Source organism: Hippopotamus amphibius, chromosome 11 (genome assembly GCF_030028045.1).
Source record: "Hippopotamus amphibius kiboko isolate mHipAmp2 chromosome 11, mHipAmp2.hap2, whole genome shotgun sequence".
In the NCBI taxonomy this organism is placed as follows: domain Eukaryota; kingdom Metazoa; phylum Chordata; class Mammalia; order Artiodactyla; family Hippopotamidae; genus Hippopotamus; species Hippopotamus amphibius.
This window is the reverse complement of record NC_080196.1, coordinates 91,684,391-91,710,708: the sequence shown is the minus strand read 5'-3', so window position 1 is coordinate 91,710,708 and position 26,318 is coordinate 91,684,391. Positions and strand designations below refer to the sequence as shown.

General features: G+C 50.8%; 1 protein-coding gene across 1 annotated transcript in view; it reads right to left on the bottom strand.

The window, feature by feature from the left end:
- Nucleotides 1-480: 480 nt before the first annotated feature.
- Nucleotides 481-26,318, bottom strand: part of MAPK4 (mitogen-activated protein kinase 4) — a 60,064-nt gene continuing 34,226 nt past the window's right edge. The window contains exons 2-6 of the mRNA XM_057699806.1: nt 10,477-10,621; nt 8,793-8,954; nt 3,949-4,154; nt 2,398-2,405; nt 481-1,186 (exon numbers count right to left, since the gene is read on the bottom strand). Of these exons, the coding sequence (XP_057555789.1) occupies nt 481-1,186; nt 2,398-2,405; nt 3,949-4,154; nt 8,793-8,954; nt 10,477-10,621 (1,227 nt within the window). The remainder of the gene's footprint in view (nt 1,187-2,397; nt 2,406-3,948; nt 4,155-8,792; nt 8,955-10,476; nt 10,622-26,318) is intronic.

The window sequence follows — 26,318 nt, the reverse complement described above, 5'->3', positions numbered from 1 at the left end:
GGCCCTGATCTGACAAGCAAGTCACTTTGCTTCCCTGGGCCTCACTGTCCTTCCTCACCTGTCAGCTGAGGCTAGTTGGGTCAGATGGTTCCAACACTATGCCCACAAGGTTCCTCTGCACGCAGCCCCCAGGGGCAAGGCGGTGGGGCGGGGGGGGCCTGCAGACTGCTAAGACATGTTTCTGCCTTGCCCACCACCACTTATAAAAACACAAGTGCCTCTTCTTTGCTGGGAAAAGTGATCAACCCCTGAACTAGGCTCCTGTTCAAACCGGCTCCCAGAGGTTAAAGGCTAGTTATTAAGGCAGTTTAAGAAATGGACATTCCTCTTGCTCCTCGGATCCTTCCTGTGTTCTGCTAACCCCAAGGCAGCAGAGCGGGGCAGAAGGGGGAGGCGGAGGTGCCAGGGAGGCAGCCCCTTCCGGCCAGGCCCCGCTTCCCCGAGATGGTCTTCGAGGTGGCCTGGAGCGCCCCTCCGCCCTCACCACCTTTCTTTGGAGAAGGCCTCGGTCTGCACGAGATCGCCAGGGTGCTCGGAGATGCGCGCACCGTTGAGGTCGCCCAGTTTATTGTCCGGCAGGTCCTCGGGCTTGGTGCAGAGCTTCAGGGCGCGGGAGATGAACACGTCCAGGTCAAACTGGGGGCTGGCGCCCCCGTCGATGGGGGCCGGCCGGCCGGGCGGGGAGGCCGACAGGCGGCGCTCGGGGCTGGCACGGGGCGGGCCGGCGCGCTCGGGGCCGCCCTGCGTGCTCTTGACCCACTGCGCGATCTCCAGGAAGAGGCTGGCCGGCTCGTCGTCGCGCGGCCCTGCGTCCGCCGCCACCGCGGCCACCGCGGCGGTGGGGGGCGCCCCGGCCGCCTGCTTCCAGTGCGACAGGTCCAGGATGAGCTTGGGCTCCGAGTAGTGGTGCGGCTTGTTGTCGCGCCACAGCAGCTTGTCCAGGTAGGACGGCGAGCCCACCTTGTAGTCGCAGGAGCGCCCGCAGTCGGCCTCGAAGGCGCGCTCCATGGACGAGTGCGACTGCTCCAGGAAGCGCTCCGAGCTGCTCTGCGAGTCCTTGCGCGGGTCCACCTGCACGTCCTCCGCCAGCGGCGCCGAGCCCGCGCGCGGGTCGCGCTGCACCTCGCTCGCGTCCTGGCACCGGTCGGGCCGCCACTCCAGGTCCGACGACAGGCTCACGGGGTACCTGCAAAGGTAAGATGAGATGGAGATTGGAACCACCCCCCTCCCCCCCAATCCCTGTCTGCTACCCACCGGCTGGCTTTCCATTCCTTCCCAGCCCCTGTCCTCCCACCTCCTAAGGTGGGAGGGTGATGGGACAAAGTAACGGTGAACTTCCAGGGCTCAGGTAGAGGGACTGATTGCTCGGTTTAACTCTTGTATCCTTTTGTATTCATTCAGTACCCTACAAAAAGTTCTTTTGAGCTCCTCCTCTGCGCCCTGTGCTGTTCTGGGCATTACCAGACACAGCAGGGAACAAAACAAAATCCCTGTTCTCATGGAACTTTCTAGTGGATCCACCTATGCCGTGCTCCTCAAACGCTGATGTGCACACCAGTCACCTGGGGGCCTTGTCAAAATGCAGATCTTGATCCAGTAGATGAGGTGGGATCTGAGAGTCTGCAGTTCTAACAGGCTCCCAGGTGATGCTGATGTTGCTGGTCCTTGGCCTACACTTTGAGTAGCAGGGCTCTAATGAGTGCTTCACAGCCTTGGCTAGGATTAGAATCATTGTGTGTGGGGGTGATTGGGGGGATTAGAAATAAAGTTCCATGCCTGCCCCACATCCCCAGTGCTGATGCAGTAGGTCCAGGGAGGGGCCCTGCATCTGCGTGGCCCTTCAGGCCTTCCAGGTGTTTCTGGATCTGGTTGGAGGCCCTGCAGCCCTCTGCATAGATGCTGAGTGGGTGGGGCATACCAAAAGATTTCAGACACCCTCAGGAGAGGCCAAAGATCCTTGGAATTCTGCCCTCTGTCGACTGTCCTGCAGCCCTGAAGGGCAAAGTCCACTAGCTAAGAGCAAATGAAGGGCAGGTGGGCAGCCCATCAGCTTGGGCTGAGCCCTCCCTCCCTGTGCCAGGTGTTCTATGCAGAATTTAGGGCGCAGGGGGAGGCAGGGAGCACAGAGAAAGCCTCAGGCAGCAGCTAGCTGCTCTTGGAACAGGAGGACTAGTGCCCACACAGGAAAAGCCAAGGACAGGCAGGTTTGGCTGCGTGACTGGGCAGGCTGGCAGCCGCAGTCCACACCATGTGGTTTGTGAGGCACAGGAAGGTCCCAGTTCTGCCCACCCTCCCAGTGATGCCATTAGGGCAGGAGTCACTCCTAGAGGTGAACACTGCCTCCTCCCATGAGGGTCCTTGAAATTGCAATTTCTAGGAGGAAAAACCTTTGAAGACCGTGACCTCTGGCTGCTACACGCCAAGGGCCAGATGTAAGGTGTCTGCGGTCTCCAGAGCAACCCCGTGGAGTGAGTGTTCTCACCTGCCTCATAGATGAGGACACTAGTGTTCAGAGGTGAGCAGTTTGCCCAGAGCAGCAGGGCCTATGGGAAGGGGTTTGTCACTGCCTTTGTCATTCACCTTCCTCATGCAGGTGTGATGGGAAAGGTCTAGAGCAGAGGAGCACCAGGTTTAGAAGCGGTCAGAGTTGATGGGCAGGGGCCAAAGAAACCCCACTGCAGTCTTCCTGGCACCAACCCCATGCCACAGCCATGATAAGCGTCGGACAAACCCCACAGAGCCAGCGCTCTGTGCCCTCAGATGCTGTGGAGTAGAGGGGGAGGGGCTGTAGGAACCATAGTCAAGGGCAGGCCTAGCACAGGGGCGGGAGAAGAGAGAGTCTTCATTAATCTCTGTTTGCTGGCAACTCTTGATAACAACAATCGACAACAAAAAACCAACAAACCTGCTCCAAAATAGCAACGCTGCCCTGACCCTCCCTCGGAGCCTCCTTCATCTGAAACCCATCATCTGTCAAATGACTGAAAAGGAGAAACTGCTCATCTGTCACTTATGTAACTAGCTGTCATATTCTCGCAACAGCAGGGCTCCCACTTAGGCCCCCTCAGAGTCCTAGCTGCTAAGCTCTTGACTTCTATTTCTAAACCAAGCAGCTACCAGCGTTCTCTCCCAGAATTAGCAGATGGTGATGCCCAAACATTTAGCTGCCTGATCTAGGAACATCAGAACAGGAAGGGACCTAAGAGATCATTGTGTGCTTATGCAGAGATTGTCCAAAAAAAATGTATCTTCTACCCAACTCTGATTCATTGGTTGTGACTTCCGGGCAGAGTGTGTTGAGAAGGATTCTGAGGTCCAGCCCAGCTGAGCAGGGAAGAGTCCTGTGATTGCTTAGCAGTGTCTGACATGCATGCAGATCGGGGAGGACCCCATGTGGGCCAGGTATTAGCTGTGTGACACACTGCCAATCTAACCTCTCTGAGCTGTGGCTTCCTCATGTGTCAACAGGCAATAATAATAATGGTGCCTCCTTTATGGCATCATAGGAGGTGTGAATGATGTGAACGGCCTGAAGGTGTTGTGTGGTGGTAAATTTCACACTGTTTTCTTGTCTTGCGTTGTTGCATTTTGCTTTTCTGGGGCAGATTCCCAGCCTGCTAGACGACAGCTCTGGCTGTGGGTGCTCATTAAATGCGTGCCCAGCATTGTATTGAGGCCTGTGTGCAGTGTACTTGGGGTGGGTTGGAAAGCTGGTGGTGGCTGGTGTTGCACAAAGGCAGGCCCCTGACCACACCTGCAGGACACAGCTGGTCATCTACCGGGAATGTCTGGGGACAGGAGAGAAAGGCAGGAAGCTAAGCTGGGGAATGTGCCCCATGGGCTATAGAACTTGGGAGACAGAAGGAAAGGTCATGGAGGATCAGAGGCAAACAGAAAAGGGAGGATGGGAATGTGGGCTCCAGACTCCAGGGTGGGAGCCCCTGCAACGCACCTGTCCCAGTTGGAGAGCTGGCTCTGGTTGGCCGCCATCAGCAGGATGTCATCAATCTCATCCTCGATGCGGAAGGGGTGCTGCGAGGTGGGCTCGTCCTCGGGGCAAGAGTACGGGCTCATGTAGGGGTGCTGCAGCCCCATCTCCGCAGTCAGGCGATCCATGGGGTTAAAGGTCAGGATCTTCTCCAGAAAGTCGATGGCTGTGGGGAGCAGAGCAGGACAGGAAGGTCATTCGTGCCTTTGCCAACCTGAGACTTAGCCTCCCCGGCATGGGGGCGCCCCCTAGTGTTTGTACTTTTCCATTTGTAAAATGGCTTTTTTTTTTAAAAGGCAAATAATTTATTAAAAAGGAAAAAATTTCACTGGTATTTTAGATACTATACAAAACTATATATACGCTCTACTAATCAAAGTGTATAAATACTATATATAAAATACTGGTGAAATATTTTCAATTTTTTTTTTTAGGCTCTTTATTGGAATATAATTGCTTTACATTCTTGTACCAGTTTTTGAGGTACACCAAAGTCAATCAGCTGAATTTATACACATATCCCCATATTCCCTCTCTCCTGCGACTCCCCCTCACCCTCCCCGTCCCGGCCCTCTAAGGCATCACCCATCATCGAGTTGATCTCCCTTTGTTATACAGCAACTTCCCATTAGCTATCTATTTTACAGTTGGTAGTGTATATATGCTTATGCTACTCTCTCACTTCATCCCAGCTTCCCCTTCGCCCCCTCCCCCCCCAACCTCGTGTCCTCCAGTCCATTCTCTGCATCTGCATCCTTATTCTTGTCTTGTCACTGGGTTCATCAGTACCATTTTGTAAAATGGCTTTTTAGCTGTTTCCTTTCTCATGGTCCTCACTACATTCCAGGGACACACTCAGAGCAGATGCTGCTTTTTGATTCCACAAATGAATTAATAGAGGTCCAGAGGGGTACAGGGACTTGTTCAAGGTCACCGTTGGGTACCGGAGGTCCAGGGCTAGAACTCTGCCTTAGGCTGGATTCCCCCAGAGACAAGGAATGGGGTGGAGGTAGTTGATACGGCAGTGACCCCAGGAAGCACCAGAGGGGGATGGGGAAGAAGCCAGTCGAGGACGTGCCAACGTGCAGTTCCTGCCGAGGGCGCCGGGACTCCGTCCCACTGCAGCCAGCGGGCGCTGTGGGTGTGCACCCGCTGAACATCAGCTCCGCGCACAGGTGCTGGTGCCCTTGGTCTTGAGCAGGGGTAGGGACGCCCGCCTGCCTTGTGAGCTGAGCCCCGGGTTCTCTCAGGGCAGGTCCAGTCTGGAGGCTCCCCTTAAATCATGGCTTGGCTAATCATGTTACGGCCCACGTGGAGAGGGAGGAAAGCAGCTGAGCTCAAGGCCAGGCTTCTGTCGCCTCCCACGGCCTCCCGGGTGGGCCTCAGCCCGCACCATTCCCCTGCCCCTCGCATCAGCCCTGGGCCTCTCTGAAGGAAAATCCATCAGTGACTCAGGAAATCGATGGATCCTGAAGGTCACTGGGCTCCCAGGAGGAGGAGATTCCGCACCATAATCCTGGACTGAAAGATGAGTTAGGCAGCAGTAAGTCAGATCCCTCCCCAGTGCTCTGGGGCTCAGGGGCTGCTTCTGGGCCCGGGGTGCGGCCCTGAAAGAGAATCAGCCTTACAGATTCCCAGGGCTGGGAAGAATCGGGCAGTGCAGGGTCCAGCTCTGCCATTGCCTAGCTCCAGGCTGGGCAAACCTGTCCTTTCTTGGGGCTCCCAGCCCCTCCCTTGGCCCCACCTATTACCCTGGACCTTTTGACAAGGAAGTGAGAGAGTCAGAGCTGTAAACATTGGCAGGCATCATCACTCTTATCGTCATTATTAAAAAAGACCCAGCGAACCCTGACCTTGGAAAGTGCCAGCCCCAAAGGCCACTCCACTGACTCTAGTAAGGATGAGAATCTCCCCTTTACTCTCCCTGACAGCTGGTCCTCCAGCAGGTGCCCAGACACTTCTGGGAAGCCTAAATGTTAGAAAATCCTTCCTTATAGCAAACCTAAATCTGCCCCTTTAATCCCTACCCTGGAGCCTAGCTCTGCCCTCTGTGGTCCCCCCATGTCAGCATGCTGTCTCTTCCCCATGACTGTTCCTCATGTTTCAAGGCAGCAGTCACGTTCCACACAAGCCCCCGTCCTCCTGGCAAACAACTGGCCTACATCTCCTAGCCTCTCCCGCAGTTAGGTGTGGCTGTGTGACCAGGGCCAATGGAAAGGGGGTGGAAGTGATGTGTGTACCCCACGTCCAGGCCAGACCCATAGAAACCTCCTGCAGGAGTGTCTGCTCTCTGTTCCCCTGGCTTTGGCCGCAAGTTGGTGCCCTGGGATGGGGGGGAGCCTTGAAAGCTGTGATTGAAGATGGCAGATGGCCCGCGTCCCAGGCATGGTCTCCACTCTGTCTGGACCTGGGTTGAGCAGTGAATACACTGCTAGCAGGTAAGCCATGGAGATTTCAGGTTTATTTAGCTGCAGCACTGGCTTCACCTCCCCAACTTCTTTTCTCTAAGTTCGACCTCCCGCATGTATTTTTGGCGCTTCTAATATAATGAGGCTTCTGTACAATCGTGTCACCTTTCTGTGGCCCCAGTGGCTTCCCAGCTGAGCGTCTCAGAGCCCCAGGGGTTCTGGAAGGGTTCTCGGGGCGGGGGGGGGGTCTCTGGAGATCGAGAGGCAGGTGGGCAAAAGGCCCCTCACCCCTGCTGCACCCAGAGCACTCCTTTCCCTATTTTGTGTGTTAGGTGTCCTCACCCGCTCTGTCACTTGTGCTATAGTGGCCTCTTGTGAGTGTAGCTCGGAACGGAATGCCGTGGCACGGTCTCAGGCCTGCTCCCTCGTCCTACAGCTGCGGCGTGACAGCCGTCTTGGCTGCTGAGGCACACAGTCCACCCAGGCTGTGTCCTTCAAGCCTATGAGGATGACGGCTAGAGAGACCCCTCTGCCTCTTCCCAGGCGTGCGGGGTCTCGAATGTACAGCCCGGGATGAACCGAGGGTCACCGACTGGCTCTTCTGGGCAGGTGAGCGTGATACCCTTTCTCCCGCTGAAGTTTCATGTCAGCTGTACCTTGTTACCCCGAGGCCGGGCTGACTGGGGCCACTTTTCAAGCCCAGAGGCAGACAGAGAACTGTGGCTGCGGCTGGCACGTGGGGAGGGCGGAGCAGGCCCGGCTTTTGTGAGCATCTGTTTGGCTACAAGTCTGCACACATCGGCTGGGCATTCAGAGCCCTGCGGCCTCTTGGCCCTCCTTACCTCTCCAGCTTCACTTCCTACAGCCAGTTTCCCGCTGATGTGAGCCCTCACCAGTCCTCCAGGCCGGCTCTCTGTCCGTCTCATGCTTGATGGCCCTCTGCCCTCCCCAAATACCCAGAGCCCTCGCTGGCCCCTTAGGATGTGTTCCTTCCTCTGTGTGCTCATCTTGACGGGTACTCCATCATCCCAGCTAGACCAGCTCTTATGTCTCTGACTTCCCCAAGTCAGGCCCACCACGCCCAGGGCCAAGTCACCGAGGGGCTGCTGTGTGTGTGCTGGTTCGGGGAAGGGGGACATGGGTGACACACCCCTGATCCAGAATTCCTGAGAATTCCGAACCTCTTGTTACATGGTGGGATTTCCACAGAGGCCGAGGAGTCAACGTAAATGTGGACAGGCTGAGACTTAATTTGTGGGGAATCAAATTGCCTCCCTCCCTTAATGATGGGGAAACTGAGATGGAATGGGGATCATGGCCAAAGACATGGTTAATCCAAGTTCTTGGTTTCCTGATGGGGAGGAGTGTGGCAGAGATGGCTAGTGTGTACCTCATGTCTGTCCTCCTCTTCCCTAGTAGTGGACACACAGTGGCAAAGGAATAAGTGTCCCCTTCCCAGCCTCACTGCAGCGAGGTGGGGCCATGTGACTAAGTTCTGGCCAACAGGACATGAATGGAGGTGAGGTGTCCAGATTCTGGCTCATGACATTCAAGGCAAGGGGGGACCTTCCCTCCTTCCCCACCTTCCTCCAGGGGATACGGGCAACACCCTAAGGTGGCAGAAACACAAGACAGAAGGGGCTTGGGCCCCTGGATGACTACAGCGCAGGTCTACTACAGTGGCCCTGGACTATCTACTTTGGATTAGTATATAACAGAGAAATATACTTAACTCCTTTTTTCTTAAATAAGAAGTTTAAGCTGTTGAGAATCTGGGTTTCTTTTACAATTGGCCAAACCTATAGCCTACCTGATATAGGGCTTTCCTAAGGAAGCCACCAGCAGGTATAAGGCTGGTGTAACATCTCAGATGATGAAGCAACCATCCTATGCTAAGGGCTTTACAAATTCTATTGTACTTACTCATCACAATGACCCCATGGGTCATGTATTATTATACCCATTTTACAGTTAAGGAAACTGAGATGCAGAGAAGTTAAGAAAGTTGCCCCAGGCCAAACAGCTAGTCACTGGGGGAAATGGGAACTTAGCCAGGTTCTGGCTTTCATGCTGATGAAACTATACCATGCTTTCCAGCAGGAAAAAAATAAAGGGAGATGGAGGAGAGAGAGGGAGGCAAGTGAGAAAGAAGGAAAAGGAAGCACAATCGGGGTAGAGAATGGAGGACCAGCCGTGACCACCTTGAGGATGGCCTGATGGCCGAACTCAGTCTGGAAGTAGTGAGGGCAAATGCCCGCTGCCAGGGGTCCCCAGCTTCCATGTCTAGGGACTCTGCTTGGTCCTTTTGGAGGAGACTGCCTGCCCCGGCCCCCAAGGTGAAGCCAGAGTGCAGAGCGCCGCCTCCAGGTGCCGGCTCAGCTGTTGGGCTCTGGTACCTTCGCTGTTCACTTCTGGGAGCAGCTTGCGCAGCGGCCTCTTCACCTCCCAGGTGCTGCTGACGAAGGAAGGCATCACCTTGAGCAGCTCGTCCTTGTCCTCCTCCCGGATCACAGGGATGGTCTCCAGGATGAGCTGCATCTGCTCCAGCTCGTGAGCCCCTGGGAGGTAAACACCAGATGGTTAAGCGTGCTCCCACATGGCTGGCATGAGAGGAAGCCCCAGCGAGGCTCCAGGAGCCTAGGACAGTGGGGGCAGTGCTGGGCTGGGAGCCAGGGGACCTGGGTTCATTCTGCCACTAACTTGCTGTGTGATTCTGGGCAAGTTGCTTGCCGTCTCTGAGGCTTGGTCAAATGTAGAAAGAAGGGGTAGTCTCTGGGGCACTGTCCATTCCCCTAGCATTCTGTGCCTCTGGAATGGACCAGTCTCATAAAGCCTGAGTCAGCCCACACTAAAGTGATGGGGACAGCCTGGCCTGAAGCTTTCCAAGTGCTCCTTCCTATATGCCTCTGTGCATGTCCTTTACTGGGCTGGGGAAGGAAGCAACTTTAAAGCTAGGCATGAGTCTTACCTTTGGATTCCCATTAGGAGGGAAAAAAATCAGGAAGAACAAATTAAGTTTGGGATGTTTCGTAAGCACTTTGCCTCTGTGCTCCTTTGGGCAGAAGGAGAAAGACAGACGGCGCCAGGTCTGTGGGACAGGATGGAGTCGAGCATTCAAGCTCTTGTTCACTCGTTCATTCATTCCACGAATGATTATACATGGAGTGTCGTCTCCCTGCCAGGCATCATGCTAGCTGCTGGGAATGAATAGCATCCTCATCTGTAAGAAGCTTCAGGCTTTGTGGGTCTCGGAAACTCAACTCCTCTTCTACACCCAGGCCATCATGGATGCTGCTTCAGAGCTTTGACACTGCTGGGATGGGTCAGGTCTGAATCTTTGCTGCCCCCTCTGACCTCCAGGCTGTTCTTACTTCCATTCCCTCTATTTTCCCTTTTTGCACGAGTACCTTGCCATTTACCTCTACCGGGTTGAATCCAGCTGGGCCCCGTCTTCCTGAAGAAGTGCCCCTGACTCATCCAGCTGCACAGGGCGCCCTCTCCTTACCATCGATTCCCATGGGTGGGTCCCAGTCTCCCAGAGGCTGGTGGCCAAGGGCGGGGCTCTCCCGTGTGCCCCCACGATGCCCTGTGCGGCACCAGGCACGTGAGAATGCTGGGAATGCCGGCCCAGGAAGTGCCTACAGCATCAGCGTCTGCTCTGAACGAGGCCCTCGGCCTCTCCCTGCAGTAGACTCACGTAGGGTCAGTTCAGGGATTCTGGAAGCCTTGTAGGGTCCCCTCTCCAAATAAGCGCTCCAGACCGACCTCTCACAGTGGCAGGGAGAGGGGAGGAAGGGGCTGAAAATGTCAGATGGGTGTTTTCAGGGGTCAATCTCAAGGTGTTTAAATCCACATGATTACTTGATTTTGAAAGTTCTGTGTTCAAAGGGCTTTTTTCTTTTTAGCTTCTCCAGTATTTTGCCTGAAATTGTTGATAATGAGGTGCCTCGACGTAGTGCCGTAAAAGCCGCAGAGGTAACGTCAAAGAGAAAGACTAGTGTGTTTTGTGATTAGCATGTTTTTTCCCGTTTACTTGAGCTACCGCAGAGGAGCAGGAGGGTGGCCTGGGCAGCAGCTTACCAGCAAAGAGCATCCTCCCTGTGAGCATCTCGGCCAGGATGCAGCCAGCAGCCCACATGTCGATGGCTTTGGTGTAGTTGTTGGGGGAGAGGAGCAGGCGTGGTGAGCGGTACCACTTCGTTACCAGCCCTTCTGACAGGTAACCCTGGAAGACAAAATCCCGGCTTCCAACCATCAGTCATTTGCAGACACCCTCCCTCCCATGCCTCTCCTCGTTTCCCTTCCCAGGGAGACAGGACCCCTTTCACTCTCCATCCTTTCCCATTGATCGTCTGGTTAGAGGGGTTCAGGCAGGTTTGTGAGGCTCAAAGGCTTTAATGGGGGACTCTTATGAGGCCCTGGAGTTCTCTTGTGTAGAAAGGGATCGAGGATGCCACTATTTAAGAAGCAATGCTTTCCCACCCCATCTTGATGTAACGACACATAACACCCTGCCCTCATCTAGTGAGAAGATGGATAAACAGGAGCCGTACTTGAGTTCATTATCACCGTCAACAGAGATGATGAGACACTGGAATTTCATTTATTTAGTGGCTGAATCTCAGAAATAGCTGGAAAATTGAAATCAAGCCAGTTGCTTGAGTGCAGATGATTAAATTAATTCTGCTGCCATGCCAGAGGCCAAGCCCCTGCTGAGAATGGATGAGGGAGCTTCACAATGGGTGCAGGTGAAGGACTTTTGGAAGCTGCCCTAAAAGGCAGAGTGGACACAGCTTTGGTTGGCCCAGAGGATTCTGGGAGTTCTACAGAGTGTCTTTTGGGAATAGATGTTCTAGTTGATTTCAGCCACTGCTCAGTGTTTGGTCTGCGGTGGAATCCCTCACTGTGAGATATGGTGATGACACAGGTGCTTTAGCACGGATAGGGAAACATAGCCAGGCAATTTGGAAATCGTTCTGTATGTAACTCACAAAGCTGGCCCAGCAGTGAAATCTGGGAAATGCCTATTTGTATTACCTGGAACGGTCTCTTTAAAGTGAAAAAATAGACCTATTTGGCATCAAGGTCAGACAATTAGCACCATGGGGATCCAATGAAAGATTCTAAGGATGGTTTTGTTATTTACTGTTGTAATTTCCAATTTAGCATCTAATGTTCCTTTCTGCTGATGTAAAAAGTATCACAGACCCAGGTTAAAAACAGAGGAAAAGTTAGGAAGCCCAAGTACCCAGGAACTTTTCATCAATTAATCTGAAATCTCCTCACATGTTGAGCAAAGATTTATTGTGTTTAAAACCAGAGAGCCCTGAGTTAGAGCAGTTTTCTCTCCTCTGTGGTACATATTTCTTCAGAGCAGGGCCTCAAACCAGTGGGAGGAAGGAAGAAAAGACTGAGGCATACCCATTCCCCAGCCTCAATGCTCCAAAATGAACTCCTTATTATTTTTAAAATGTGCCCCCTTTCTCTGTCCTTTGGGCCTTTGCATGTGTACCTTCCAGGGATAGGTGTCCTCACACCCACTGTCCTTCCTGGCTGACTCATGCTCAGTCCTGCTTCCTCTCAGGAGCTTCCCGACTCCCTGGGACGAGACTGCGTGCCCCCTTCCAGGAGCTCCAGGATCCCTGTCTTGTTACTGTTTCTTAACTTCTCTGCAGTTGCTGCCCTGCCCACCCCACCTACCCACCCCCCAGGACAACTAGACGATTTGCCCCTCACGGGCAGAGGCTGTATCTTGTTTCGCAGCCATTTCCACATTGCCTAGAACCAAGTCTGCCTCCTAGGAAATGTCGAATAAACTGCCGGATGGATGGATGGACGGATGTTTGAATGAATGAGCAAGGAACATCTTGCATGGTCTGAGCCCCTTCGAAATGGGGCACCTTCTGGAGGAACCACTGATTCCCTTCTTTAACAGCCCTGATTTCATGCAGAGTTCCAATTCCCACTTTCAGTGATGGGGGAGGGGTTTACAGAAGTTGACAGTTTTTGCCTTATGCCTTGCCTTGTTCCAGAAAGGATTGGCAAGTGTAAGTAATTTTTTTAAGATCAGGTTTGTTGAAGTATAATTTATAAATAGTAAAAGTCACTCTTTTTAGGGTACAGTTCTTTGAGTTTTGACAAAGCACAGACTCATGTAACCACCATCACAATCAAGATATACAACAATGCCATCATCTTACACAATGCCCTCGTGCCCCCTTCTGGTCACCCCTCGGCCCCAGTTCCCTAGAAGCCATTTTTCCATCTCTTTAGTTTTCCCTTTAGTTTTGCCTAAATTCCTCCCCTTAGCATAATGCATCTGGACTCATCTATGTTGTTGTAGGAACAGTATTTTGTTAGGAGTTTGTTTGATTCTAAAAATGAAAGAGACAAGCCAAACTGTAGACGCTCACATCTGGGTGGGTGGGTTATAAACAAAGAATGGTCCCATTTTATCTTCTAATCAGAGGGTGAGAGTGTCAGAGGAAGACTAAACCAGAGTACCCAGAGGGGAGGTGCTTAAAGCGAGTTTACTCTGATGTGTAAATGAGCAATCTTTCATGGGACAGAATTCCCTATAATTAATGCCTGCCTGTCTGCAGAGTCTGGGGCTAAAGTGGGAAGCAGGGGGCTTCCTCCTGAAATACCTGCCCTGAAAGTAAAAGAGAGATGTTTGCATGGGCTAGGCTACCCCTGGGTCAGAATCATGGACCAGGCTGTGATAGCAGCTGAGAAAGTTCACCCCTGGCTCTTCCTTACCTTTGAATGGAAACCAAGAACCTGCTGGATTTTTGTCAGGTACTAGCTGCTTCCCTCTGGTTACTTGTCCCTCAAGTCAGGGGATGTACTGAGATGTTTCAGAAGGCACAGGACAGAAGAGAACTTGGGAACATGCAGTGGCTTCTGCCAGGTTCTGGAGCAAGAGGAGCCTCCACTCCTGGGTCTGTGGGATAGACAGGGTGGGGCTGGGGGTCTTGTCACCAGTTGAGACGAGCCCTGGGTGTCTGAGTGGGAGAGGTGATGGGGCCTACGACACAATACCAGTGATCTGGATTCAAGAGAGGAGTTTCCGCTGAGTGGATGGGGTGAAAGAACTTTCTAGAATTAAAAAGAAAATCTTTAAAGAATACCCAGGAGTGGAGAGCCAATTTTATTAGAAGGGCCCATAAATCAGTAAGTGTACTGGCTCAACAGAAATCCTTAAATGGCTCTCCTGCCCGAGCCTGCAGGGGGACGGTCGTTTCAGCCGCATTTGGATGTAGAGGAAGCTGTCTTCAGTGATCAGACCTGGTCTCCCTGAGGCTCGCCCATCAGCAGGCTGATTGGTGGGTTGGACAGTGGGCCCAGGCAGGGTGTGTTGTTGTGTGACCCATAACACATCGCCGTACTGAGGAGACAGGAAGACAGGAAGCCAACGCTCCCCGGGTGTCCACGGCCACCTCCCAAATGCAAGAGGCGAGACCAGAATCGCCCTTTGCCTAGTGTTCCTTTCCTCCTGCCATCCTGTCCCTTGATGTTCCCGGTGAGAAGCTGACTCTGGAGGCACCACTGGGAGTGGTGGACACGGTTTTCTGTCTCGACCCCGCCATGGGGGCCTTGGGGCTTCTTCAGCTATGACTCCAACCAGCCCGTTCTGCTGGAGTCATGTCCAGCCAGTGGGAGGCTTTGACTTTGAAAGGCTCAAAGGTGTTTGGAAATAATCTGATAGCAGCTGCCTGGGAGGAGGGTAATTAGGGGCCCTCGCAGATCCAGAGGGAGGGTATAATTAAGGCTCTGAGCATTCTCTTTGCTGAAGGAGCAAGAAAACCACACTCAGTCCTAGCTGCCTGCCAGGGAATTCGGAACAGCCCCGACTGAACTCACCCCAGAAGGGTGGTATGCATCTGCTGCTCCAGCGAGCCTGTACTGGTGGAGCTTCAGCTCTGCTCGGCTTGCCCTCTCTGTGCCTCCACTCGCCCGAGCCTGATCTCTTGGGTCTGGGAGTCGGAGGGTGGGGGAGAAGGCTTGACTCCGTAAACTTTCTCCGTCACCTTTTAATGATAATGCATCCACTGGCACCTCACAGAGGTAGAGTGAATTTAAACGAGGACAACACTGTCCCGAGAATAAAAGCCCAGCCAGCTGTAGCTCTGTGCATGCGGGTGGGGCAGGAGGGATGACAGGGCGGGAAGTTTCCACTCATACCGAATGGCTCATATGGAGGGCTGCCTGTGCTTCCAGGTCAGGATGGAGGGAGGCTCTGATAGCTTCACCTTCCCAACCAGAAGCCTCTGGCATGTGTCCTGGGAGCCCAACATGTGTCATCCCTATGCAGCAGAAATGAAGATGACTAAGATCATGCCTGTCTTCAAAGAGCATGAAATGTGGTTAAAGAGATGAAATGTTCAATAGGAAAAGATGATCAGAAGGACCAGGAAGGGATCTCAGTCAACATTTATGAAGGACTCACTCTGTGCTGGGTGCCGTGTTAGCATTTTACCTGAATTTATTCAGCAATCCCTCTATCGGCCTCTAGATGCAGGCTCTACTAGACAACTTGCCCAGGGTCACATGGCTGGGAAGTGGTCCAGGGCATCTAGCTGCAGAGCCCACACTCTAGCCCGTATGCTGCTGGACCTCCACAGCCCTGCATTCTAAACAGAGTCAATGGTAGGCAGCAAGGCAGAGGCACGCTCAGAGTGCAGAGGGGCGATATTCTGTCCTGAGGTGGTCAGTGAAGGCTTCATGGAGAAGAGATTTGGGTTGGTCTTGACAGATGGGGACATCTTAGATAGCTGTGCTGGGGAACATCTGAGAGGTGATGGGGAGCCAGTGTGAGTAAAGGGGGGGGGGTGGCGGGAAGACCTAGAATGTGCTCAGAGGACAGACATGTGGACAAATGGGACATGGGGAGGGGCTGAGGAGACTGATCTTCATGAAGGTCAGTGGTCCCCAAGGACCTCCATATGAGAATCAGGGGAAGTGCTTGTGAGATGTGCAGGCTGGCCAAAGCTACTGACTTGGAGTCCTCTGATCTCTATCTTGGATGAGCTCCACGGGGAATCCTTATGCCCCCTCCTAGAGAACCCCAGGAAGGATGCAGGGAGCTGTGGAGGGTTGCAGAGTGGGGAGGGAGCGGTGGTGGGTAGGTCAGGGCTTTCAGCGTAGGCTATGGAAGCCACTGGGCAGGCCTGCACTTGTGGTCAGGCTCCTGCTGATTCTGACTAGTGAGAGGCGTGTTCTTGGAGCATTCGTGGTGGTTTCAGGCTCAGCCTGCCCATCATTGGAAGCCTGGAGAGGCTCGCAAGCTGGGCTGGCGGCAAAGATGCTGCTCTCTGGATGGCAGGGGGTTAGCAGGCTCAGGAAGGCCTTGGGAAGCCCCCTGGGCATCACACTTCCTTGGGAGGGCAAGGACTGCACACATGGACTCCTGTCTGATCTAGAAGAAACTAGGTCAAGGGAAAAAGGAATCAGGCTATGGAGAAGTAAAAACTTTGAGCTTTAGGGGGTCAACGGAGGCTGTTGCATGGATGCTGTGATTTTGTGGAGGTGCAAGTTCCCAGAAGACCTCCTGGCGGATGTGCTGTGGAAATCAAAGGCACATCACACAAGGAATGGGAAAGATGGGGCATGCTGAGCCTGGAGAATGAGAGCTGCCTCTAGACACACGCGAGGCGATCATTCAGACGAGGAGTTAAGCTTGTTCTCTGAGGCTCTGGGGACAGACGTGAGCCAAGGCTTGAGGCAGAAATCCATGCAATATGATAATAACAGCTAACATTTACTGAGCTCCTCGGACTGCTCTCCTGCTTCATATGGACTAACTCATTTCATCCTTGCAACAACCCCATGAGGTAGGGACCCTCATTACAGTCATTCGACAAGGAGGAACCTGAGGCACAGAGAGGGTAAGCAACCTATCCACAGTCACACAGGCTGTAAGTGGCAAAGCTGGGATTCAACCCCGGGTTGTGCCGATGTAGCGCCTTTGATCTGAATATGCAGCTCTTATTGCCTTTCAAGTAAAGAGAGCCCTAGAAAGCCACCGGGCTGTCCAAAGGGGAGCTGGGCTCCTACATGGGCAGAGGCAGGCAAGCACAGAATGGGCAGGCTCGGGGGGAGAGGTGCAACACCACCCTCCAGAGCACAGCTCCTCAGACTTTGGTGTATCCTCGGATTCTTGGGGACCTGGGCTGAATGCATGAAGATTCCATTTCATCAAGCCAACAAGGTGATGCCAATGCTGAAGGTCAGGGGACCACCCTGGACCAGCAAGGCCCTGGATGATCTTCAATATCCTGTCCTGCCCGCGGGATTTATGACTTGCCTTGCTCACAGGCCGGGTAGATTTCTCTAACTGAGCCCGCAGACTGACCTGTAATAGGGGTTAATTCTCTGTGTTACGGACACTCATCAAAAGCTCATTTAGAAAAACAACATCCTCCCAGAGGCCCAGTTTAAGCAGAAATATATAGCCTCCCTCTCCACAGCCTCCTTCCTCTGAAGGGATAATTCTTATTTGTGTCAATATCCACATCAGGCACGTTAGAAGCCTTTTAAAAAAGAAATGCCACCACAGCGGAATCGCCTTTCTTATTGCTGACTCCGAACTCATTCTATTAAACTCATTTCCATGAAAATATGCAGCAGGGAATCTCTCAAGCTGAGGGAAGGAGCACACAATCTTAAAAGCCCAGCGTTACAACACAATGATTGGTAAGTCATCTGGTACATTCTGTTTCTGCAGCTAAAATACACATGGTGAAGGAATGGTATGGTGAAGTCAGCTGCCCCGAGTTTTCATTAACTTCTAAGATGCCCTCAAATGCTCATCTGCTGCCCTCCTTTCTCAGGGCTTCCCCTTCCTCACTCCACGCTGTGGGAGATCCTGTCCAGTGAAACTCATCTCTTCCCCGGTTTCCATGGAAATCAACCAAAAGCCCAATTAAGTTCCTGCAGCCCCCAAGTGGTCCCTTCCTTTGACATGAAAAAAAATAATAGAATTGCTTCAAAAAACTTATTTTTAATAGTGGTAAAATACACGTAAAGTGAGCTGTTTTTAAGTGTACAATCCAGTAGTATTAAGTACATTCACACTGTTGTGCAACCATCACCACCACGTGCAAAACTGAGTTGGTACCCATTCAACAGTAGCTTCCTGTACTTCCCAAAGCCCCTGCCAACCATCACTCTGCTTTCTGGCTCTATGAACTTGACTCCTGCTATAAGTGGGATTATGTAGTACCTATCCTTCTGTGACTGGCTTCTTTCACTCAGCATAATGTACTTCTTACTTTTAAACAGTGGGTAAGTGGGAGCAACGGCGTTAGGCTTCTTTTTAAAAAAACACTTCCTTGAAATGAGATTGTCTTCTAATTCAACTGGAGCTCACGGTCACAGATAAAAGCTTTGGATATTATCCTCCTGGGGTCCAAGTCATCAACTCTGAATTCTCTTATGGTCCAAAGACATAACAAAATGTTTTGTTTGGATTGCCAGCTCTAATGCCACCATCCTCGCCAGGACCAGGGATGGGCTGGTTAGAGAGTTGGGTGGAGGAAGCCTTGGTGCGGCCGCTTCAGCCTCAGTTTCCCTACCTGCTTGTGCTACTGGTTTCGAAGGTTTCCTCTGTGGGGCTCTAGAGCCCCAAGATTCTGCATCACGGTCCCTAGCAATCTCTACGTGAGGGGCCCCACTGGGCCAAAGTGATTAACTTTTAATGGGCCAGGCTGTGAGCAAATGGCTCCTTTTAGGAAGATGCATTAACCACCAGGCCATAATTAGACATTTGCCTCGCTGACTTTCAAGGGGAACTCTCGCAGCACGCTGAAGCAGCGGCTATCAAACCTGATACACGTTAGAAGCGCCTGGGCAACTTAAGAAAAGTCCCACTGCTCGGGCCACCCACCGTACTGATTACATCAGAATCGCTGGGGGAGGCCCCAGGCATCAGTCATTTGAGAAACTCCCCAGGTGACCCCCACGTGCAGGCATAGTTGAGATCCGGTGTCCTAGGGATCATTAGCTCATCGGCTTTGGAAAGGTAAGCAGTATTTTCACAGTCCCCCAACTAGCGCAGACTTCTATTTCTGGCTCCACTAAGATGGGGTGACTCCTTGAGTAGCCACAGCAGTCTTCTTCTCCAGGTGACTGACCCACAGGAAATAAAAATTTACTGGAAAATAACCAATATAACAACAGCTGCCATTTATTGAGAACTTAGGATATGCTCAGCACCGGGCCAAGTGCTGCTGTGCATTTAATTATCAAAATGACCCAATGAAAAATGTATAGAGAAGCGGATAACTTGACCAAGCCCAAATTAGGTATTAATTGGCAGTGCTGTGATTCCAACCTGGCAGTGAACAAAACAAATCCCTGTAATTGTGGAGCATACATTTTGGTAGGAAAGACAGCGGAACAAACGGATGTATAATATGTCTGGTGGAGAGAAAGCTAGGAATAAAAAATAAAGCGGGGTAAGGAGATACAGTGATGGATTGGGTGGGTGGTCTAGGAAGGCCTCTACGACAAGAGGACATGTGAGCAGAGACCAGAGTGAATCATCAAAGGAGTGGCCATGTCAGGGAAGGACATCAGAGAAGTTGACCTCTGAGCTGCAAGGCTGCCCCTTTTGTCCCCCACTCCTGTCCCCAAATGGGGACATCTTCATCTTCCTCTCTCATCCGCCAAGCCCTCCTCGCAGGCCTCATTAACCCCCAGGTGTAAATAACTGAGAACGGGTTAGAAGGGGGAGGGAACTAATATCTATTGAGCTCCCATTATGCACAAGGGATTGTGCCAACAATAGCTCAGCTGACCTCCTGACAACCCTATAAGGTATTTATTTTTTCATTTTCTATGTGGGGCAATTCTTGCAGGCCCCTGCCCTCTGCCTGGCTTAGCTGGTAAGCCTTTGTGGTCCTGGACCTCTTCATCTCCAGATCACAGCTCCATAGGAGGGGAGGCCCTGAAGGCTGTTTTCTCTCTGCCATGCAGGGTAGGTGCTCCCTTTATTTGGTGAATGAATTGGATAAAAATCTAAGCCAAAGGAATGACTGATACACCTGTGATGGAATTTCAGACACTGACCACCAGTCAAGAGGAGATTATTTTGAAGTTGGTTGGCCATGTTTGAATCGCAGAACAAAGGTAGCTGCCATGTTCAAGTCCAGCTCTCTGAAATCTAGGGGCTCCCTCAGGTATGGGGTGTGGCTGTAGATTTCTGTTTGACATGACCTTGATGCAGGTAGCTGGGCCCTTGGAGCTGCTAATATTACCTGCAGCCAACCTAGAGGTCATACTCAGGGCTTTAGTGCATCCCTTCTAACTCACTCTCAAAAAGAAAGAGAATATTCATCCCAAAGCACTACAGAGTGGCGCTTACAATAATAACCAATGTTCGCCAGGAGCTGACCACATCCTAGGTACCACCTGAGCTCTCTCTGAGTTCTTTCATTTGATTATCTGCCTCACACGGTGGTCAATGTTACTGTCCCTGATGGGACAGGGTGTGGAGCTGAGGAAGGTCAGTGACACAGTGCCAAGGTCATCAATCCCCCAGCACACAGTTCAGTCCCCAAAGTTCCTCTCCTGCTACCAAGCCACCCCATTTTCTGCTCACACATCATCCCCTCATGAGAGGGTTAGAATTCTCCCTTGTTCAGCTTGCAGAGAGAGCATGCCCAGAAGAGTAAGAGGCACTTCGTTGGGCTACCCCCTTCTTGGAAGGCTCTGGGGTATAAACCACCACCTTTATTGATGATAACAAAGATGGAATCAATAGACTAAGAAAAGTAAGAGAGCCCTCTATCTTGCTTGTTTCCATCCAGGACCAGGTGGAACTTAGAAGGGCAGATTTTAGAGCCCTCAGGTGGCTTTATTACACAGATGGCTATGGGAGGGGATTGGCTTTGGGCTCAAGAATGCTTACCTAAGGTGTCAGAAGTCCCTCTCTCTGAGGATCCTGAGAAGGGCAGGGGTCTGGAGAAGGAGGCGGTGATCATTTCAGGGTTCTTGACCAGGGCCCAGCCTGTATATAGGAAGGAAGTCACTGCCTACAGATCTTGGTAGAAGGAGCCAGAAAAGCCCTGCTACTGCTGAATTTACCTACCTGTCCTGGTGAAAGTCTTACCCATAGTCACTGCTTTTATTTAAGGCAGTGTTTCCCAAAATGGGTCCACATCTCAGAGGTGCTGCTAGGGGCAGGTAAGGTGTGTGGACAAACACCCTTGGGACAGGTGGGCAGCAACCAACAAGATTATTTACAGCCTCAGAGATTAAGGATGCAGTACTTGCCACCCCTCTTAGTCTACATAACCATTTCTTTTTCCTAGGTGTGGACCAATCTTTCTCAGGACATGCTGTGGGAAATGCAGGGTAAGGTCCTTGTTATCGTGTTTGCCTGGGAGAGAAAGCACACTGACCTGTTTGCCCATTGTCTTCTATCAATATTACATCAGCAGAGACTACTGTCATCCTGTCTCCCGCTGAGCACACTGTGTAGATGGAAACTCTGCCTCCTCCACTTATCCCTGAGCCTCCAAGGGCAGGGACCGTTAGATTTGCTACACCTTCTGGGGCCTGCAGGCAGATGAGGCTGAAGACAGGGTGACTGCCTGTTACAAAAGCCACTAGAAATGTGGGGATTGCAGGCTGCTGGGTGAATAGCATTGAGGCCACCTCACCCCACTCCCCAGGGCACGGAAGGTGCACAGGCAGCAGGGATGAAGAGGAGGCAGCACAACGGCCCTGAGACCAGCTCCAGCCCTTCTCCAGTGTTGCTTCTGTCAGGGTGTGAATCCAGCCTCAGTAACCCTGCCCAACCCTGACCTCGAGAAGGGTCTTCTCTCCTTGGTGCCCAGGCAGCCAGCCCAGGTCACATTATCCATCAGGGGCCACATCCTCTCTGCAGAAACTCTTCTCTTCCTAGAAAAACTGCAGGTCTCCAGCACGGTCCTGCTTTTGAAGTGCCCCAGTGCTGAGAGGCTGCCCAGGTCACCTGCTCCAGGGAACACCAGTCCCATTTCAGACCGGTATTTTCGCAGGCATTTATTAAGTGTTTCTGGTGATGCTGGCCCTGTGTGTGGTGCTCTGAGGTAGGGGACTGTCCTCAAGGAGTTTACAACCCAATTCTGGCCAGTGAGTTTGATGGTTCAACTGCAAAGACAATCATTAAACCAGCGACAAGTCAGCACTGGATGAGGGAAGGAGGACGGGGCAGTCACTGTGTGAAGAAGGAAGCAGAGACGGGGCCAGGGTGGATCCAGGTTGGGGGCGGCGGGGGGAGGAGGTTTAAAAATAGGAAATTATGAGCACAAAATTAGGTATGAAAATGAATGTTTATTTTTGAATCAGAAAATTGCAGCAAAATAAAAATTATGAAAAGCTGGCAAATACCACAGACATCACAACGTTCATAAAAATGACATTTTTACTAATTAGCTGCTTGGCAAACTGTGGGTAGCAAACATGTGAATGGGTTGCATAATCTTTGATTATCTTTTCTATGACAATTTTGTAATATAATTTTTTTACAGACAGAATTGAAAGCTAATTCAGTATTTGAAAGATAATTGAAAAGATAACTCAGTCTTTTCCTCTAATACGGTCAATTCTTTAGTACGGTTGAAGGATGTTTCCTCCCCTCTTCATACAAACAAACTGGTACAATTTTTAGCCACCAGAAAAGGTCTATCTGACTTTTGGCCATCTAGAAAGGGCCCCTCGCCACCTCATTCCCTTAAATTCCTTTACCAAGGGCCCAAACCGCTTGGTTTCACTTTTAGAGGAATAGCTAGAAAAGCAAATTCCTTGCCTCCTGCAAGAGAATATGCAAGGATTTTCTTCTCCACTCTCAGCAATGCCTCTGGAAGGTTTTGGAGAGATAAGGGAGGTAGGAAAATGCAAGAGTCCTGGACACTTAGAGTGAAGTGGGGGTCCATGGAGGGGATGAGGCACAGGAGGTGGTGGGAATGGGTCCCAAAGAGAAAGCCTGCCTTCTCAATTTTCTACCACCCCACTCAGTGGGTCCTTCCCACCCTTGGCAGATGTTTCTGCAGAGAGTGGATATCTTTGTTTCACTGTTTATGACAAAGCACTGCCACTGAATTTGGTTTTCAAAACTGTAAGACAACAGTTAATGTGTGAACCTGTGGTTCATTCATTTTTCACAGCTATATAGTATTCCAGTGTCTTTATAGAGGGAGTTTGTGAAGAGGCACTAGGTATTCTTTTGCTAGATTTACTTCTAGCTATCTGCTATATAATAAGCATTTGGCTGGGCTTTATTCCTGGGAGGGAGCCTCTAAACCCTCTAGAATTCCCTAAGTGACAGGAGTGTCTTCGTGACTCAAGCTGAACCTTTAGACACTTTCAGGATGGGTCTGGCCCAAAAGACCAACCATGTGATTAGAGGACTGAGGGGCTGGAGATAGAGTTCATCCTGGTGATTGAAGATTCAATCGACCATGCCTAGGTAACGAAACCACAGTAAACACTTTGGACACTGAAGGTTGAGTGAGTGTCCCTGGTTGGTGATACACATCAGTTTGCTGACAGGATGGCCAAGAAGCTTCACATTTGGGACCTTCCTGGGCCTTGTCCTATAGATCTGTTCTTTTGGCTGGTTGTGATCTGTATCCTTTATAATAACACCATAGCCTTAAGTATAGGGCTTTCCTGTTTTGTGCAAATCATTCAAAAGTGGGGGGATATGGGAACCCCCAGATTTGCAGCCAGTTGGTCAGACATGCAGATGGCCTGGGAACCCTTGAGCTTGTGGTTGAAGTGTAGACAGTCCTATAGGGGGAATGCCCTTAACCTGGGAAGTTTGTCCCAACTCTGGGTAAGAACTGAATTGCCACATTACCAAATATTGTTTGGTTGCTATTATAAATGATACATTATTTAAAATTTTGTTTTCTGCTTTTAGCCAGTGTACAGAAATGAAGTTGATTTTTGTATACTGATCTTATATTCAGCAACATTACTAAATTCTTTTTATTAAGTCTATTAATTTGCCTGTAGATTGAGGTTTTGTTTAGAGAATCAAATCAGCTGTGAATAACAATTTTCTTATTCTGCTTGCAAGGACGAGTGCAATGATGAACAGAAGTGACAACCTCAGCATGTTCCTAGTTTAAAAAAGCTTTTAACATCTCATTGTTAAGGACAATGTTGTTGAAGACTTTTGGTAGAAACCATTTGTTTAGATGAAGGAAATTCTTTTATCCCTACTTTGCGTTTTTATCATTCATATTGAACTTTCTAGAATGTTTATCTGCATCTTCTGAGATGATCATGTGGTCTTTTTTTTCTCTCTAATTTGTTTCTGGTTTTGGTAGCAAGGTTTTAATGTAGCAGGGTATTTCTTCTTTTTTTCTATTCCCATAAGAGTTTGATAAGACTTATGTGTTACTTAAAAATTTGGTTGAATTTTCCTGTAAATTATAGGGTCTGAGGTTTTTGTTGTGAGATTTTTAACTACTAATTCAGTTTCTTTAATGGTTATTGCATTATTGACATGTTCTTCTTTTTGGGTCAAATTTGATAAAATTATATTTTTCTCAGAATTATTCATTTCATATAATTATTTAATAAACACATAAGTATATATTTAATAAATGAACATTTATGGGTATAGGGTTCATAGTATTCTCTTAGGTTTTTTTTTATAATTTTTTTTTCTAATTTATTGGCTGCATTGGGTCTTCACTGCTGCGCATGGGCTTTCTGTAGTTGCGGAGAGCGGGGGGCTACTCTTTGTTGCAGTGTGCAGGCTTCTTATTGTGGTGGCTTCTCTTGTTGCGGACCATGGGCTCTAGCTGCATGGGCTTCAGTAGTTGTGGTGTGTGGGCTCAGTAGTTGTGGCATATGGGCTTAGTTGCTCCAAGGCATGTGGGATCTTCCCAGACCAGGGATCCAACCTGTGTCCCCTGCATTGGCAGGCGGATTCTTAACCACTGTGCCACTAGGGAAGCCCAGTATTCTTAGTTTTGAATCTGTTGCATCTGTGGTTATTTTAGGGCTGTTGGGGTGATCTGATTCTAGAGGCCACTGGCCTCTCTGTGAAAGGCTGACATTGAAGCCTGCAACTTACTGCCTGATTTGACTTTATTTCATGTTGATCAAAGATGCACCACATATAGGAGTGTTTGGGGACACAGGCCCTGACCGGGTTTCTTCATTCCTTCCTTCAGGAGAATGAAAAGCATGATCAGCTGTCATTTTGATTCTGAGAGGAAAAGAGTATTATTGTGCTCTAAGGAGCGCATTTTTGGGGTCTCACTGTAGTTTAGTGACAGAGGAATACGGGTGATCTCCTCCAACTAAGGCCTTGACAAGCCCAGCCCACAAGGCAGCTCGGAGAAACTGCCCACTGGGTGGGACCCATGAGCCCCTGTGCCTGGCCTGTCTGGCCCCAAGGGGCCTCATGTTGAGGAGTGAGGACTCAGACTCAGCTGATAGGGATGACTCAGGCTGGTGAAACCTCCAACCTATTCAGGGGACCTTGAGAACTCTCTAGATGGCTGAGAATGTTCTGTACTTGTTGAGCCCAAGGCCCAGAGGTGACCAATGTCATCCTGCTTCCTTCTGTTCCCCTCTGTGGATGAAATGACAGCCTACCTCCTTTCTCCTCCCCATTTAGATATTTTGGTGCACAATTAGAAACGTCAGAGGCTGTGGATCTGATCTTCTGACTCCTCCTCTGAAAGAGATGTTACAGGTCATTTCAATCAAGCCTCTCATTTTGCAGAAGAGGAACTCCTAAGTATCACCATCATCGTCCATAACAACCGTGATTACTGAGCCCTTACTAGTGCCTGCCAAGCACCAAATCAATACTTTACATACAGCACTTCAATGCATACCTCACCAGAGTCGTGTTAAATCACTAGTATAGAAACCGTCTACTGAGCTTCTATGTTCCAGCTACTTTTCTGGGTGCTGGGACAAAGCAGATAAACTCCCACCTGTGCTGTTCACATGCTACTCCTGTAGGGGAGGTGTTTTTATTCCTGTTTCACAGATGAGTACAATAAGACTTAGCAAAAGATAAGGTGACCCAGCTAGTTAAGTGGTGAAGCTGTGAATAAGCCAGGTCTCATTTTGAACAGCTACTCGACGCTCTACATCAGCAGTTCTCATGCTGAAGCAGGCATCCGAGCCGAAAAGTTCCCAGGTGACGCTCATGCCATGGGTCTGGGGGCCGCACTTTGAGAACCACTGTTCTGGATACAGAACCAGGACTCTTGAGTTCCTCACTGCTTCTTTCACACCTCACTTCCACCTCTTCTCACCACACCTCTCCTCCGAGCACGTGCAGGGGCCCCCACACCAGGCCGGCTCCCTGCATGTTCCCGGGACCTCAACCCCACTGCCGCCAGCCAGCGCTGGTGTGCGCTGCCGTCACCATCTATCTATGCGGATAATTACCCTAATGAAACACGTTCTCATGTACACTCCATGTAAACAAGTTACGCCGGGAAAAAGGGCTGGTCCTGCACCTGATTTCTCAGGCTGTGTTTTGGGCAACACACACAACTCATGGCAGCTCCTGCTGGCTGCTTTGGCCCTCGGCCAGATGAGGAGGAGGGTCCCTGGATCCAGAAAAGACCCCGGATTGGAACCTCACAGTCTTTCAGGGGGTATGGTTAGGCCACTTGAGATGCCAGTGCTCTTGCTCTCTGTACATCCCCTGCTCAACCAGGCCCTGCTTCACTCACATGACTATCGAATCCTCTTAATTATAGGGCTTAATTAGCCCCTAGTAACTGATGAGCCCACCTGACGTCAATTCCCCTGAAAAATGGCAGCCTCCTCCTCTCCCGAGTAGTGGATACGGCTGCCACGTCCTGCCTGCTGCACGTGGTGGTGTGTCGCTCCAGGACCCTTTGCCTTGGAAGATCCCGTCTCCGTCGTAAGACATTGTAAGATGAATG